Below are 13,172 nucleotides of genomic sequence, written 5' to 3' on the forward strand. Positions count from 1 at the left end.
TGGGATGTGATCAGACTCTGTCTGAAGGTCAGCTCTGCTGATGCCCAAGCCCCCCAAAGCACTACAGCATCTCAGGTGCGCTGCAGCAGCCTCCTCAGGCTCAGCGCCCTCCCTGCTCCTGAGACTCCCAGCCATCCCAGAACGGGGCTGGCCAACTCCAGCGCTCTGTCCATCCCAGGCCCTGAGGTGCCTTGGCCTACTCATCTGCCAGTAAGGTCTGTGCAGGCTACCTCATGGAACCAGGGCAGCACAAGATTGGACATGATGTGGTGTTAGGGGACTCTTGGCCTAGGTGCTGTTGTTGTTTTAATGTATTACTTTGTCAGCATGTACACTTGCAGGCCAGAAGAGGGCATCAGATCCCTTTATAGATAGATGGTTGTGAACCACCAAGTGGTTGCTGACAATTGAACTCAGGCCCTCTGGAAGAGCAGCCAATGAATGCTCTTAGCCACTGAGCTATCTGACCAGCCCCCCAGTTGTTTTTGCTTTTTCCTCTTCCTTTTTCCCTATTTAAAACAACTTTTCCTAGGTTTAGTGTGTGTGTGTGTGTGTGTGTGTGTGTGTGTGTGTGTGTGTGTGTGTGTGAGTGCGTGTGTGTGTGTGTGTCGTGTGTGCCCTCGAGCAGGTGCCACAGCACACATGTAGAGATCACAGGACAAGCTGCAGCAGTTGCTTCTTGCTTCATACCATGTGGGTCCCGGGACTAAAGCCCTCGGCGTGGCGGCAGGCGCCTGCGCACACTGAGCCTGTGTTTAGGATAGGATGATGTTAGGAGATACGTCAGGCTGGAAACATCTCGCTTCTCACCCACTTTCACCCTTCCCGGCTGTGCGTGTAGTGACTCTGTGGTGCCTGGGGAGTGGCACAGAGGCCCTGGCCTCCTTCTCCGCTAAGCCGGCCCCAGGGCAGCAAGACATTCTCTTTCTTCCAGTTCCCACAGCACTGCCCAGACGTCTCACTGTAGTCAAGGGCGCTGATCCCTGCCTGTTATTATTTATTTATGCCGTGTTGTCCCAGGCTGGCACGTGAACTCCCTGTACATATGTTTACAGGAAGCCTTATTTCACGTGCACAGTTTCTCCTGACACCTGACAAGGTCCTCAGGTCTCATGTGTTTATGCTATGCAGGTAAGAGGATAGCCCCTGTCCTCACAGACACGGGTGAGGCTGCTTTGGGGAATTCCAAGGGAAACTATGGAATGGCATAGGGTGCCTGAGACCCACAGCACCATCCCTGGGGTCTCCCCTTCAGCCACATGAACCCCTCTACTCTCTCAGTCCCACTTTGCTTTATAGGCCTAAGCCCCCTCCACAGTAGTTACCTTGGCAGCCTGGGCACTGGTACTCCGCTGGGCTGCTGACTAAGCAGCTGAGTTGCTGGGGCACGCAGAGGCCAGGCACACACAAAGAGTCCTCTGACACAGACCTAGCCTCTGCAGCTGAGGCTCTAGGCCACGGCACACTCTGCAGCCTCTACCCACCCTGTGAGTCCCGCCCTAACCACTTCCCAGGCCTCAGCTGAGCCTTGTCACTTTCCTTTCCACCTGCCTCTGTGCTGCCCTCCGGTCACTGGGTGCCATCCGACCCCCGCCACGCCAGTCCCGCCAGTTTCTGTGGAACACACCAGACTCCTGGAACATTTCCAAGGCAGCTCCTCAGAGGTCCCACAACACCGTGGGAGAGGATCTGCAGGGCACAGGAAGCAGGGGCTGCCCGGAGGGGACAGCTTCAGGGAGCTAGGATCCTGGGGTGGTGGCAGCTGAGAGGGCGGACCTGTGAACCTCAAAACCATGACCACCTCTCCATGCTGTCTGAGTCCTCTAGCCTGGACATCAATAGCAGGGAAAGGGCGGGGCAGTGGCGCACGCCTTTAATCCCAGCACTCGGGAGGCAGAAGCAGGCAGATCTCTGAGTTCAAGGCTAGGCAGGGATACACAAAGAAACCCTGTATCAAAGAAAGAAAAGAAAGAAGGAAGGAAGGAAGGAAGGAAGGAAGGAAGGAAGGAAGGAAGGAAAAAAACCACTAGGCAGGGCAAGGAGCACTTCCTGGTTGTGGACCGGGATTAAGGAAGGAAGCACCTTGTGGTCACCGTGGCATTCCATGTAGCAACCCTCAAGGCTCACTCTGTAGGCAGTGTCAGGGAAAGCCTGTGGGACACAATGACATGGCTCAGACCCCTAAGGGCTAACCCGGTGTCTTAATTACTGTTCTATTGCTATAAAGAGACACATTGAACAAGGCAACTCTAATAAAAAGAAAGCATTTAACTGTGGCCTTGCATACCGGTTCAGAGGCTTATCGTCAGGGAAGGGAGCAGACAGTCGCGGTCCTAGAGCAGTTGCTGACAGCTTTACATCCTGATCCACAGGCAACAGGCAGAGGGAGAGACAGAGACATGTGGGCCTGCCGTGGACTTTTTGAAACTTTAAAGCCCACCCCCAGTGACTTACATCCTCCAGTAAGGCCACACCTCCTCCAGTAAGGCCACACCTCCTCCAATAAGGCCACACCCCCTCCAATAAGGCCACACCCCCTCCAATACAGCCACCCCTCCTAATCCTTCCAAACAGTTCAACTGGATACTACTGTGATGCAGGCTGGCAAAGCCCTTCTCTGCTTTTCACTATTAATTTAGCTTTTTGAAAACTTTAAAATCTAGTAAGTGTGGTGGTGCACGCCTTTCATCCCAGCACTCAGGAGGCAGAGGCAGGCAGATCTCTGTCAGTTCAAGGCCAGCCTGGTCTATAGAGTGAGTTCCAGGACACCGAGGCCTGTTACATCAGGAAAAAAAAAATTTAGTCTTCTCAAGGACAGGTGTCCAAAACCTGGCTTGCTGGGGCACAGGCTCTGAGTCCATTAATATTGATTATTAACTTGATGGTATTGAGAATCACCGGGGGAACAAACCTCTAGGCCTGTTTGAAAGGAGTTTCTAGACTGGGTCGAAGTGGGAAGTCCCAGACTAAAAGAAAAGCAGCACCGTTGCTCAGGTGAGAGCCTTGAGCTGAAGAGAAAGCAAGCTGAGCATCAGCTTCCATCCTTCTGTGCTTCCTCCCTGGGAGATGCCACCTGTGAGCAGCAGCCTCAAGCCACAGTTTTCATGTCTCCCCACCATGACGGACCAGAGGGCACTCTCAAACTAGGAGCAAAATAAACCCTTCTTTCTTTCTTTCTTTCTTTCTTTTTTTTTTTTTAAGTTTAGTTTTGTTTTGTTTTGTTTTGTTTTGTTTCCGAGACAGGGTTTCTCTGTGTAACAGTCCTGGCTGTCCTGGACTCTCTTTTGTAGATCAGGCTGTCCTCAAACTCACAGAGATCTGCCTGCCTCTGCCTTCCGAGTGCTGGGAATAAAGGCGTGCACCACCACTGCCCAGCCCCCTTCTTCCTTAAGTGGTCTCTTCTCAGGCATTTCGTCCAAGTAGTGAGAACAGTAATTCCTGCTGGTGGGCTTCGGCTTGGTTAGTCTGAATATAAATTGCAAACTCTGAGGCCACTGCTCCCTGAACTCAGGAGCTGGTTCTTCCTAGAAGAAGGAAGTGAGGCTCCAGGTGTCAGCCCATCAGAGTAAAGCCATGCTTGCTTCCTACGTGGACAGCTGGCTACAAAGAACAAGAGGCCTGCAGGGTCCCACTGCACCTCTCGTGTAGCCTGAGTAGATATGGCTTGGAGGCACCAGTTCTGGGGTGTTGATCCAAAACTGGGCATCCCCAGCGTCTCAACTCCCAAATGCTATTCTTTGTAAATGCAAACAGTCCTTGGAAGAGGAGCTGATGCCAGGACTGGGGCAGGGGGACAAGTGAGCCTGGAATACAGCGCTCGGCTTGACAGGCAGCCGCTGCCATAGAAAGATGGCAAAGGGTGACCACAGAAGCACCAGGGCCAGAAAGTATGGCAGCGATGAAATCAAAGCCCCTGAGTAGGGTGAAAAACCCGTGGTTGCCATCACATCAGTGAGGGTGATTGCCCCTCCTGCCAGTGGATGCCCCTCGCCAAGTGACTACAGGACACAGGAACAGAGTCACCTTGGAGCAGCCACCATCACAATCACAGGACAGACAAATGTTTGACGAGGCACGAGATGGTGTACACAGAGACAGGGGATGTAACAAAAATATTTATTTCATATGACAAGTAAATTTTTAAAAAGCAAATAATTTAGAAATTCATTTCTGAAAATGGGGGCATGGTTCAGTCATTAAAAACCATTTAAAAGGTTTGATATAGTGCTGTGTGCCTCAATCCCAACACTGAGGACGCAGAGGCAAGGGGAAACCCGGGGCTCAGTGATGGGCCAATCTAACTGAATTGTGAGCCCCAGGCTCGCTCAAGATGGACAGCTGCTGAGGGACAACTGCCCAAGGCCAGCTCTGACAGGCTGGGTACATGGAGGAGGGCCGTGGAGTCAATGATTAACCACTCCGCAGACTTTTCTCTGAGGGAGCAATTCTCTGGGGCTGGCACAAAAGAGAGAGAAAGCAGGCGCACGCACACGCGCACGCGCGCACACACACACACACACACACAGACCAAAAAGAGAAGAATATTTGGGCTGGTCTGGGGGCCCGTGCCGGTAATCACAGTGTTACTTAGAAAGCTGAGGTAGAAGGGTCCAGTTTGAGGCTTGCCCAAGATACAGGAGTTCATTTTTTGCCACAATTTCATAGGACTCTGCCTCAAAATAAAAGTGAAAAGAGTGCTGGGATTTGTCTGGTATGGGCAGGATGCCAGCCCCCAGAAACTTCAAAATAAAATCCCCTAATGCCATGTCTGCATCTCGTCGCGTGCATGCCAGCCCCAGGAGGCACTGTTCAGAAGTTCTCCACATGCCAAGCTTCTGCTTAACACAGCCAGGACCGGCAGGGGCCTGGGGTTTAGACAGAGCTGTTCAGGGCTGGCTGGAAGAGCTGGGCGGTAGGACATGGGCTCAGTGGTTGCTGTCATTGATACGGGGTTTGGATCGCCACCCCTTAGAATTTAGATGAGGGGGTCCATGGGAGCAGATGGGCAAATGTAGAAACCCCTGGACCCCATTAAACACTAAGAATGCCAAAGGAAATCCTAGGCCAAGCCACGAGTTCATCTCAGCTGTGGTACGACACTGGAGCAGCCCAGGGCATCTGCCATGCCCCTGCGGCATATGGAAGCTTCCTCACCAGGGTGTCCTAGGTATCTCGTCACCCAGAATCCTCGCGGTTGAGGGGGTTGAGGGCTGTCCCCTCCTCGGTCACAGCAGGCCCAACTTCAGTGACTGGGAACCCGACAGTGTTCTGCCCCTGCCAGAGAAACCCGGGGTGAATTCCTGCCTCTCAGGTACTAAGCCTGATACTGCACGTTTCTAGGGGGCATGTAACGCTCAGCTGACGCCCGCGGAGTTGGTTCCTTCAGCCAGACGGAACCTTCTGCCTGACCCAAACACCCCCGGCAATGATACCTGGAAAGGCTCCTGCTCGCCAGCCTCTGGTCCTGTAACACAAAGACATCACGTCATGGAGCAGGCCGAGGCAAGGCTGCCCAGGGGAGATGGGCACACAGTAACGGAGAACCCGTATCTGGGCTTCCAGCTGTGTGGGCCACCTCCAGCGTGTGACTTCTCTAAGAGAAGAAGAGGTGGGCTTTGGACATGAGTCGGGACCCGCAGGAGGCCCACTGGGGGAAGAACAGGTCTCTGCCCACCCTCCCGGAGGCCAAAGCCAACCACTCTCCTGCTTCACAGAGCTGGGGAACCGGCTCACTGCCATGAGCAGGGGTTTAACTTGGCCAGAGAGGGGGGTGGGCTACCTGGCCCACCTCCAGAGCCTATGAAAGAGGCTGTCTGCACCTGGAGCACCCACGGGTGTGCCCCCTCCCTGACAAGAGTGGGGCCTGCCTGGCCCTTGTTGCCTTTGCTTCCCCCAAAGCACGGCTCAGAGCTTCCCAGGCCTGCCTTAGTCTCTCGTACTCAGCTTAGCCAGGCCCAGCTGAGACAACAGGGGAGGAGTCCTGAGCCATGGACTCAAGGAAAAGAAGTAAGGGAGGACCTCCAGAGAGGCCACCTCTACCACTAGCCTCTGTGCAGAGAGAGGCACACCCCGAAAAGACCCTGGGCCGGCAAGAATGGGGTGTTACACACTAATGTGCAGCCTCCTTCTTTGCTTCCAAATGAGGAAGAGTGGCACAGCTATCACAGGGCTGCACAAAATGCACAAAATCGTGATGAAGCCAGGGGAGATGGAGCAGGTGACGTCTGTGCTGCTGGTCCCATGCTCTGCTTCTTTCTCAATCAGTGCTTTGCATCTAGGAGAGAGAAGCATGGGGCATGACAGGAAACCTAGGCTGTGGGGACAGGTCATCAGACTGGGCAATGGCGGGAGGGGGGAAGGGGGGTGCAGGGTGGGAGGGGCTTGGGGGGCGGGGAGGCTTGGGGGGCGGGGAGGCGAGGGGGACGGGGAGGCGAGGTCTGTGCAACTCAGAGCCAATCAGTCAACAGCTCTGAGGGAGGACTGAGTCAGTTTTCAAGCCCTTTATGGGGAAACAGAGGAAGGGAAGAAATACCAAGAAATGGAAAGAGGAATGAAGGAGCAGGGTAGAACATCAGCTAAGAAGAAGAGAGGGAGCAGGGAGCAAGAAAAGTGGAGGGGAGGGAAGGAGGGAGGGGGAGGGAGGAAGTGAGAGATGAAGGGAGGGAGGGAGGGAGGGGGAGGGAGGAAGTGAGAGATGAAGGGAGGGAGGGAGGGAGGGAGGGGGAGGGAGGAAGTGAGAGATGAAGGGAGGGAGGGAGAGAGGGAAGGACAGAGGAAGTGAAAGATGAAGGGAGGGGGAGGGAGAGAGGAAGGGGGAGGGAGGGAGGGAGGAGGGAGGGGGAGGGAGGAAGTGAGAGATGAAGGGAGGGAGGGAAGGAGAGAGGGAGGGAGGGAAGGAAAGGGAGGGAGAGAGGGAGGGAGGAAGGAAATGAGAGAGGGAGGGAGGGAAGGAAAGGGAGTGAGAGAGGGAAGGAAAGAAGAAGTGAGAAAGAAAGATGAAGGGGAGGGAGGGACAGAGGGAGGGAGGAAGGGACGGAGGGAGAGAGGGGTTCTAGGGCCAAAGCCCAGGAGAGGTGAGGCCCTTCCCCAGGGAAGCCCAGCTCTCGGCAGAGGCCCTGAGTGCGGGAGAAGGAGTTGGGTAGTTTTAGGGCATCTGGACGTGGAAAGGGCCCTGACGTTAGCTCTAGGTTAGCTCTAGGGCCTGGGACCCACCATGCAGGGCGTCCTGGCCCAGGTGGAGAAGGGGCCTCACCGAGAACATCACTGTGGGTAGAGTGAAAACTGGCTCCCATAGGCTCATAGGGAGCACCTTGTTAGAGGAAGTGTGTCCCTGGGCTTTGAGGTTTCAGATGCTTAAACCAGACCCTGTTTCACTCTCTCTTCCTGCTGCCATGCTTTCCACCATTATGACAATGGACTACACCTCTGAACTGTAAGCCAGGCCTAGTTAAATGTGCCTTCCTTTACAAGAGTTGCCGTGGTCATGGTGTCTCTTCGCAGCAATAGAAACCCTAACCATTCTCCTACAGTACCCAATCAACAACGGCAGGGAGCCCCCACATCCCTGACCCCTCAGTCCCACAGTCACAGGGTGGGAACCGGCCACTGCCCATGGAGGCCAGGCTGGGGACCCACACTGCTCTGCACTGGGGTTCCTGAGTGCGGCCTGTCCAGGGTGCAGCTCAGCTGGGTTTGGGCACTCATTCCTTCCCCAGGTGAGAGTCACCTACTTGGTCCAGGGCAGACACTCCTCCTGAGTCCCTTCTGTGGAGAAGGTCCCTGTCAGGCAATCGGCACATACTGTGTCCTGGCTGTAAGTACCTGAGAGATGGGGAGGGACAGAGGGACACTGAGCTCAGACCTGCAGGGAGCTGGGCTTCCCCGGGGTGGGGCTTTCCCGGGGTGCTCAGTGGCCGGTAGAAGAGGCTGGGGTGGTAGAAGGCACCCTGAAGACGTGTGAGAAGGGTTTTGATGTAATAACACAGGGTTCCTTCTGCCTTTGCCCCACAAAACCCTTTTGGATGTCCTGGCCAGATGTCAGGCGGGAGGGAACAGCAGAGCTCACAGGTCACAGCCTGCTGAGTAGTGGGGCTGGACAAGTTTACTCTATAAATCAGGCTCCCTGCTAGGCATCTGAGGAGGGGCTGGAGAGCTGAGGTTAGAGCCTCTGCCCTTTTCCCCCCAAGTCTCACCTGAAAGGCTTTTCTCTGCTCTGAACTTCCAGATTCCCTGACACCCCCACACCCCCCAAACGCCGGTCTTCTAATTTCTTCTGTCTCACCCTCCCCTCTCCTATCAACCTATCGCCGCAGCCAAGACTAGTCTAAGGCGGGTAGCCTGGGCTAGGCCAAGATTTCCGCTCTGTTCCTTCTGAACTCCCCAGACAGCAGACAGGAGGGGCACTGAAACATGAGTCTGGCTCACCTCTCTTCTGCACCCTCTGTCCACGAGAGCAGTTGGTGTGTGGCAAGCACACGGAACAGTGGTCCCCCTCCTGGGTCTTGCAGAAGTAACCCGGGCTACACCTACACACGGTGTCATTCCGGCTGGAGCACTCCTGCCAGGTCACCAGGTTCATGTCTGCCGGCAGAGACAGCGGCGGGGGTGGTGGGGGCGGTTGGGGGGAGGGGACCGCGATGAGAGCACCAGCAAGGGACCCATCCATCCTCCAGGTGGTGCCAGGGCCCAATTCTGCAGTCTCACCTGCCCAGAGGCTCCCTCCCCACATGTGGTACCAGGTTTGTCCTACAGGGGGAGCCAGGCACTGCTCAATGGTTCTGAGCAAAGAAAGGCCTTGGTCTAAGACTGGGTCACAGCGTGCCAAGGCCTGAGTTTCGGCAAAGTCTAAATCCTCCTTGCTTTCGTTGTTTTCTCCTACTCCAGGAAGCAGGGTTCCCTGTCTGCGTGCCCAGGGCCCCGGGACTGGAATGTGGAGTTGGTAGGCTCTGCCACCTAGTATAGTGTGCAGTGGGTGGCTCAGTGTCCTCACTTTCTGGGTCTACAGGGTCACTCTGTAGGCGTGAGGCTGACCCCATGAGGGCACTGTGTGTGGGTATAGCGGTTCGCCGCCGTCTGTAAGGGTGAGGACAATGCTCTGCATGCACTGGGTTGCCCTTGTGGGAGGAGTGGTGCCAACCACATATGGGCTCCGTGATAAGCACAGGGCCACTAAGGGTGGTGTCTGGATAGCGTGGGGGCTGTGGTGGGAACAGAAGCACTCGCTACCTTACTGCTTCAAATATTCCGGGACCTGCATCCCGATCCCTGTCTGCCCAGGCCCAGGCAGCCATCAGTTACAAGTGACCCTTCCCAGGGTTCATTCATAGGAAGGAAAAAAATAAATAAATAATGAATAAATAATGATGTCTACACTAGTCCCCAGTGATGTATAACCCAGGTAAGAACCCCTTCACAGGCCGGGAAACTGAGGCATGGGAGAGCCTCTCATCTGCCACTTCAACGGGATGGAGCCAGACAGCGGGGTGAGGGCTGTGTAGATGGGACATCAGTAACCAGAGTCGGGGTGGACACCCTGAGGCCCTGCAGCTCAGTGAGCTTCCCCCAGGTTCAGGGCCCTCTTCTAGATCCGAGGCCTGAGCTCTAGTGTCCCCAAAAGCCCTACCTCCTCAGGGGCACCTACCTGGATCACAGACTCCGCAGGGCAGGCACATGCTCAGGCCGTTTGCATGTGCGGTGTATGTCTCTGGAGGACAGGGGGCACACACGGTGCCTGTCTCTACACTGCAGGCGCGCTTCACGTGGTAACCTGCAGCCAGGACCCACAGATCCTCAGCGGTGAGGGTAAGCCTACAGAGCCTGCCCTGTGCCCTCACCTAGAACTCCAGCAGGTATGTCACCAGCAAAGGCCCCATAGGACTTGTTGGTCCATCTGCCTTCTATGTGCCCTCTATGAGCGGTTCAGAAGCCCTGTATGTGGGCCTCCTAAGCCACCCAGGACTGGCTCTGACCCCAGCCTCTTTCATTCGCACCCTCTGGCTATGCTGGGCCTGCCTTATCCCCCAGGCCCACCCCAGGCATTGCAGCTTCAAAGGTCCCAGAGACTGACTGGGCTGCCAGGGACCATCCCTGGGCCAAACACTGTACAGCCATCGGACCAAGGACCCAGAGGTCCAGAAGCACAGCACTGGCTTCTGGGGTGATCCTACCTGGGTTGCACATGGGGCAGCACTCGTCCCCCACGGGGTACTCCTCCTTCCTGCACAGGCGCTGGGCAGAGACACAGTAGCACAGGAAGATCAGAAAGAAGACACAGGACACCTGGGAGAGGGGATGAGGGTTGGAGGGGAGGCTCTTCCCTCCATCCCTACGGCTCCCCTGGCCTCCACCCTGCCCCCCCCCCTTGCTCCCCCTCACCCCCTCCCCCCACACCCCAGCCAGGCTGGCCCAGGGCCTCAGTCCATACTCTGCTCCTTGCAGTGGAGAGACAGCAGCCTCTCAGTCTCAGTGTCTCTGTGGGACACGCTCAGGGGTGGGGGTGGGGGAATGACCCAGGCCTGCTTTAGCTCTCTTCTGTGCCTGTTTTCCTGACAGTGTAAGGCCTGGGAGGCAGCAGAGTCAACTAGGGCAGAGCCTGGGAACAGGCTCTGGGGGAGTCTGACTGGTGGTTAGCCTACTTGAGTAAACTCTGGCTCCTGCTAGCCTGTCCTGACTTCCTTCTGCACTGGGGACAGAACTGTATATGGTCCACCTCTTGCTACAGGGCCTACCTAGAGACTCTTCCAGGCCGGGGGTGGGGTGGGGGGGGGACAGGGGAGCGGCCTGCCAAGGACCACCCTCCCCATGGAACCACCACCTTGAAAGAGAAGCAAAGCAGGTTTCTGTGAGTCGAGCCTCGGGGCTGGCCTGCCTGTAGCCTCCCAACCTGAGGTTGTCTTCAGTCATCTCCAGAGAGCTGGAACAAAGCACCCACCCAAGATGTAGCTGCCCAGATGCAGCCAAGGTCTGGGGACAGGAAATGTCCGGCTGGGAGAGGACAGAGAGTGTGGGAGGACAAGGTAAAGGGCTCAGAAACTCACCAGCCTGAAGGTGCTGTCTGCTCCCTGGCTCCAGAGTGAAGACCCCGATGATGCTGGCAGATGGTTCATTTCCTTGATTAAGACATGAAGAGCCTGGAGCCCCACGGGCTCTGAACCTCACACACTCACCCCATCAGCAAAAAGGGAAAATGAAAGAAATGCAGTCAGAGTCTGAGCTGAAGTGAATGCGCTGGGTGGGGGAGGAGGGGAGGGGGAAGGGGGAGGGGAAGGGGGAGGGGAGGGGGAAGAGGGAGTGGAGGGGAGGAGGAAGAGGGAGGGGAAGAGGGAGGGGAGGGGAGGGGTGTGGGGGCATGTCAGTAAGTGGTGAAGGGAGGGCCAGGCCCAAAAGACCAGATAGAGCCTCCGCCACAGAGGCGGTTGACAGGGACACTAGCAAATTCTCCTTTATATTGTCCCAGGAACCTCAGCCTCAAGGAACTGAGAACTTCTCAACACCTCTCTCACAGGACCTGCACTTCCCAGCACTGCACAGTTCTTCAGACTATAGACTTGTGAGCCCATGGGGCCCTAGGAACAAGAGCCAACTCTTAGCTCCCGAGGGTGGGGCAGAACTTATCGTTCTTGAACAGGCATCCCCACCAGCGGCCTGAGAGGGACCGCCAAAGCAACCTTATTATCCTTTTGCAGAAATGGATGGGAGCTTCAAGTACTACAGGGTGCCATGCAGGGGCTCCCCACCCCAGAGCTCCTCCCTGAGGCCATGGGCCCCTGTAAACCTTCGCTATGGTTTCTCTCTCCTCTCCTGGCGATTGTTCCATCTAGCCAAATTGAGCTTCAGCCCTGTAAGTTTGACTGTTAGCCCAGCCCTGGGCTGTTTTCCTCGTAGCAAAGTTCAGCCACACCCGGGACACAGCCTGTTCCAGAGAACCCTTAAGCCGGTCTGAAAGACCCAACCCTGACCCACCCATAGCTCTTTCTGGGGTCCTGACTAGCCATCCAGAGTTTGGGTTCCTATTGCTGTGATGAAACACCACAACTGGGCGCGGTGGTGGCACACGCCTTTAGTCCCAGCACTCGGGAGGCAGAGGCAGGTGGATCTCTGTGAGTTCGAGGCCAGCCTGGTCTACAAAGTGAGTCCAGGACAGCCAAGGCTACACAAAGAAACCCTGTCTCTAAAAACCAAAAGAGAGAGAGAGAGAGAGAGAGAGAGAGAGAGAGAGAGAGAGAGAGAGAGAGACTACAACCAAAAACAACCGGGGAAGGAGGAAAGGGTTTACACTTCCACACTGTAGCCAGTCACGGGAGGAAGTCAGGACAGGAACTTAATTAAGAAGGGCTGGGACCAGGGGCCGGGAGCTGATGCAGAGGCCACGCCCGGAGGGGGTGCTGCTTTCTGGTTTATTCTTCATGGCCTGCTTTCTTATAGAAGTCAAGACTACCAGGCCAGGGATGGCACTGCCCACAATGGGCAGTTAAGAAGGCGGTTCCTCAGCTGAAGTTCCTCCTTTCAGATGACTAGCTTGCATCGAGTTGACATGAAAGCAGCCAGTTCTCTAGCCCACGGTCCTCCAGAACCCCACCCCGAAGGGACACAAAAGAGTCTGCTGTATGTCATGGAGGCTTGCTGTGCGCCCCTGCAGCACACAGAGCAGAGTGGCCAGCCACAGTCCGTGGGGACAGGGGCAACCCCACGACAAAGTTCCCGGTACTACAAGCTGCAGGCACTGGGGTCAGCCAGCAGTGCCCAGACAACCCCTGCGAGGTCATGCTGGCTACTGCCACTAGTGTCCTCAGGTCACAAGTGGGGACCCAGGGAGGAAGACCTGAGGGCATGAGCAGAGGGGCCTTGTGGGGCCAAGGCTTCCCAGTCCTGGGGTCAGGGGCGTTTGCTGGCCTCCACCTGGGTGAAGAGGCTGGCACTACCAGTTCTCACTGAGGTAGGGGACCGGATTATCGTGACCAGACACGAGTAAGATTAGAAGTGCCTTCATGAGATGTTTGCCGCTCGTGTTCCAGCTCGGTGGCTCATGGGCCTGCGCGAGGGTGTGATCATCTTCCAGCTCTTCCTCTGTCAGCCCAGCACAGCCCTGTGGGGGTTTTCCAGTGAAGAGAGGAGGCGGGCCTTGTTCCCCATGCTACAGATGGCAACTGGGGAAAAGGCCAAAGGCCTACAGC

At 56.0% G+C, this 13,172-nt stretch overlaps 1 protein-coding gene across 1 annotated transcript; it reads right to left on the minus strand.

Moving 5' to 3' along the window:
* Window positions 1-5,080: 5,080 nt before the first annotated feature.
* Window positions 5,081-11,105, minus strand: Tnfrsf14 (TNF receptor superfamily member 14). Its single transcript, XM_051171116.1, has 9 exons — window positions 11,037-11,105; window positions 10,167-10,278; window positions 9,641-9,766; window positions 8,425-8,580; window positions 7,731-7,821; window positions 6,106-6,274; window positions 5,545-5,593; window positions 5,433-5,464; window positions 5,081-5,274 (listed from the first exon to the last, which is right to left on the minus strand). Exons 1-9 carry the CDS (start codon window positions 11,103-11,105, stop codon window positions 5,176-5,178), a joined length of 903 nt encoding a protein of 300 aa, XP_051027073.1. The 3' UTR covers window positions 5,081-5,175.
* Between the last annotated feature and the right edge of the window lie 2,067 nt (window positions 11,106-13,172).

This window comes from Acomys russatus, chromosome 29, assembly GCF_903995435.1.
Source record: "Acomys russatus chromosome 29, mAcoRus1.1, whole genome shotgun sequence".
Taxonomy (NCBI): Eukaryota; Metazoa; Chordata; class Mammalia; order Rodentia; family Muridae; genus Acomys; species Acomys russatus.

Bases quoted from the DNA above. Each gene is read 5' to 3' on its own strand.
- Tnfrsf14 (XM_051171116.1), bottom strand. From the start codon at position 11,105: ATGAACCATCTGCCAGCATCATCGGGGTCTTCACTCTGGAGCCAGGGA. The intron at 8,581-9,640 runs GTAGGTGCCCCT...CTCTGCCGGCAG, and splicing joins CTGCGGAGTCTGTGATCCAG to ACATGAACCTGGTGACCTGG. The intron at 7,822-8,424 runs GTGAGCCAGACT...CCCATCTCTCAG, and splicing joins ACAGAGGGTGCAGAAGAGAG to GTACTTACAGCCAGGACACA.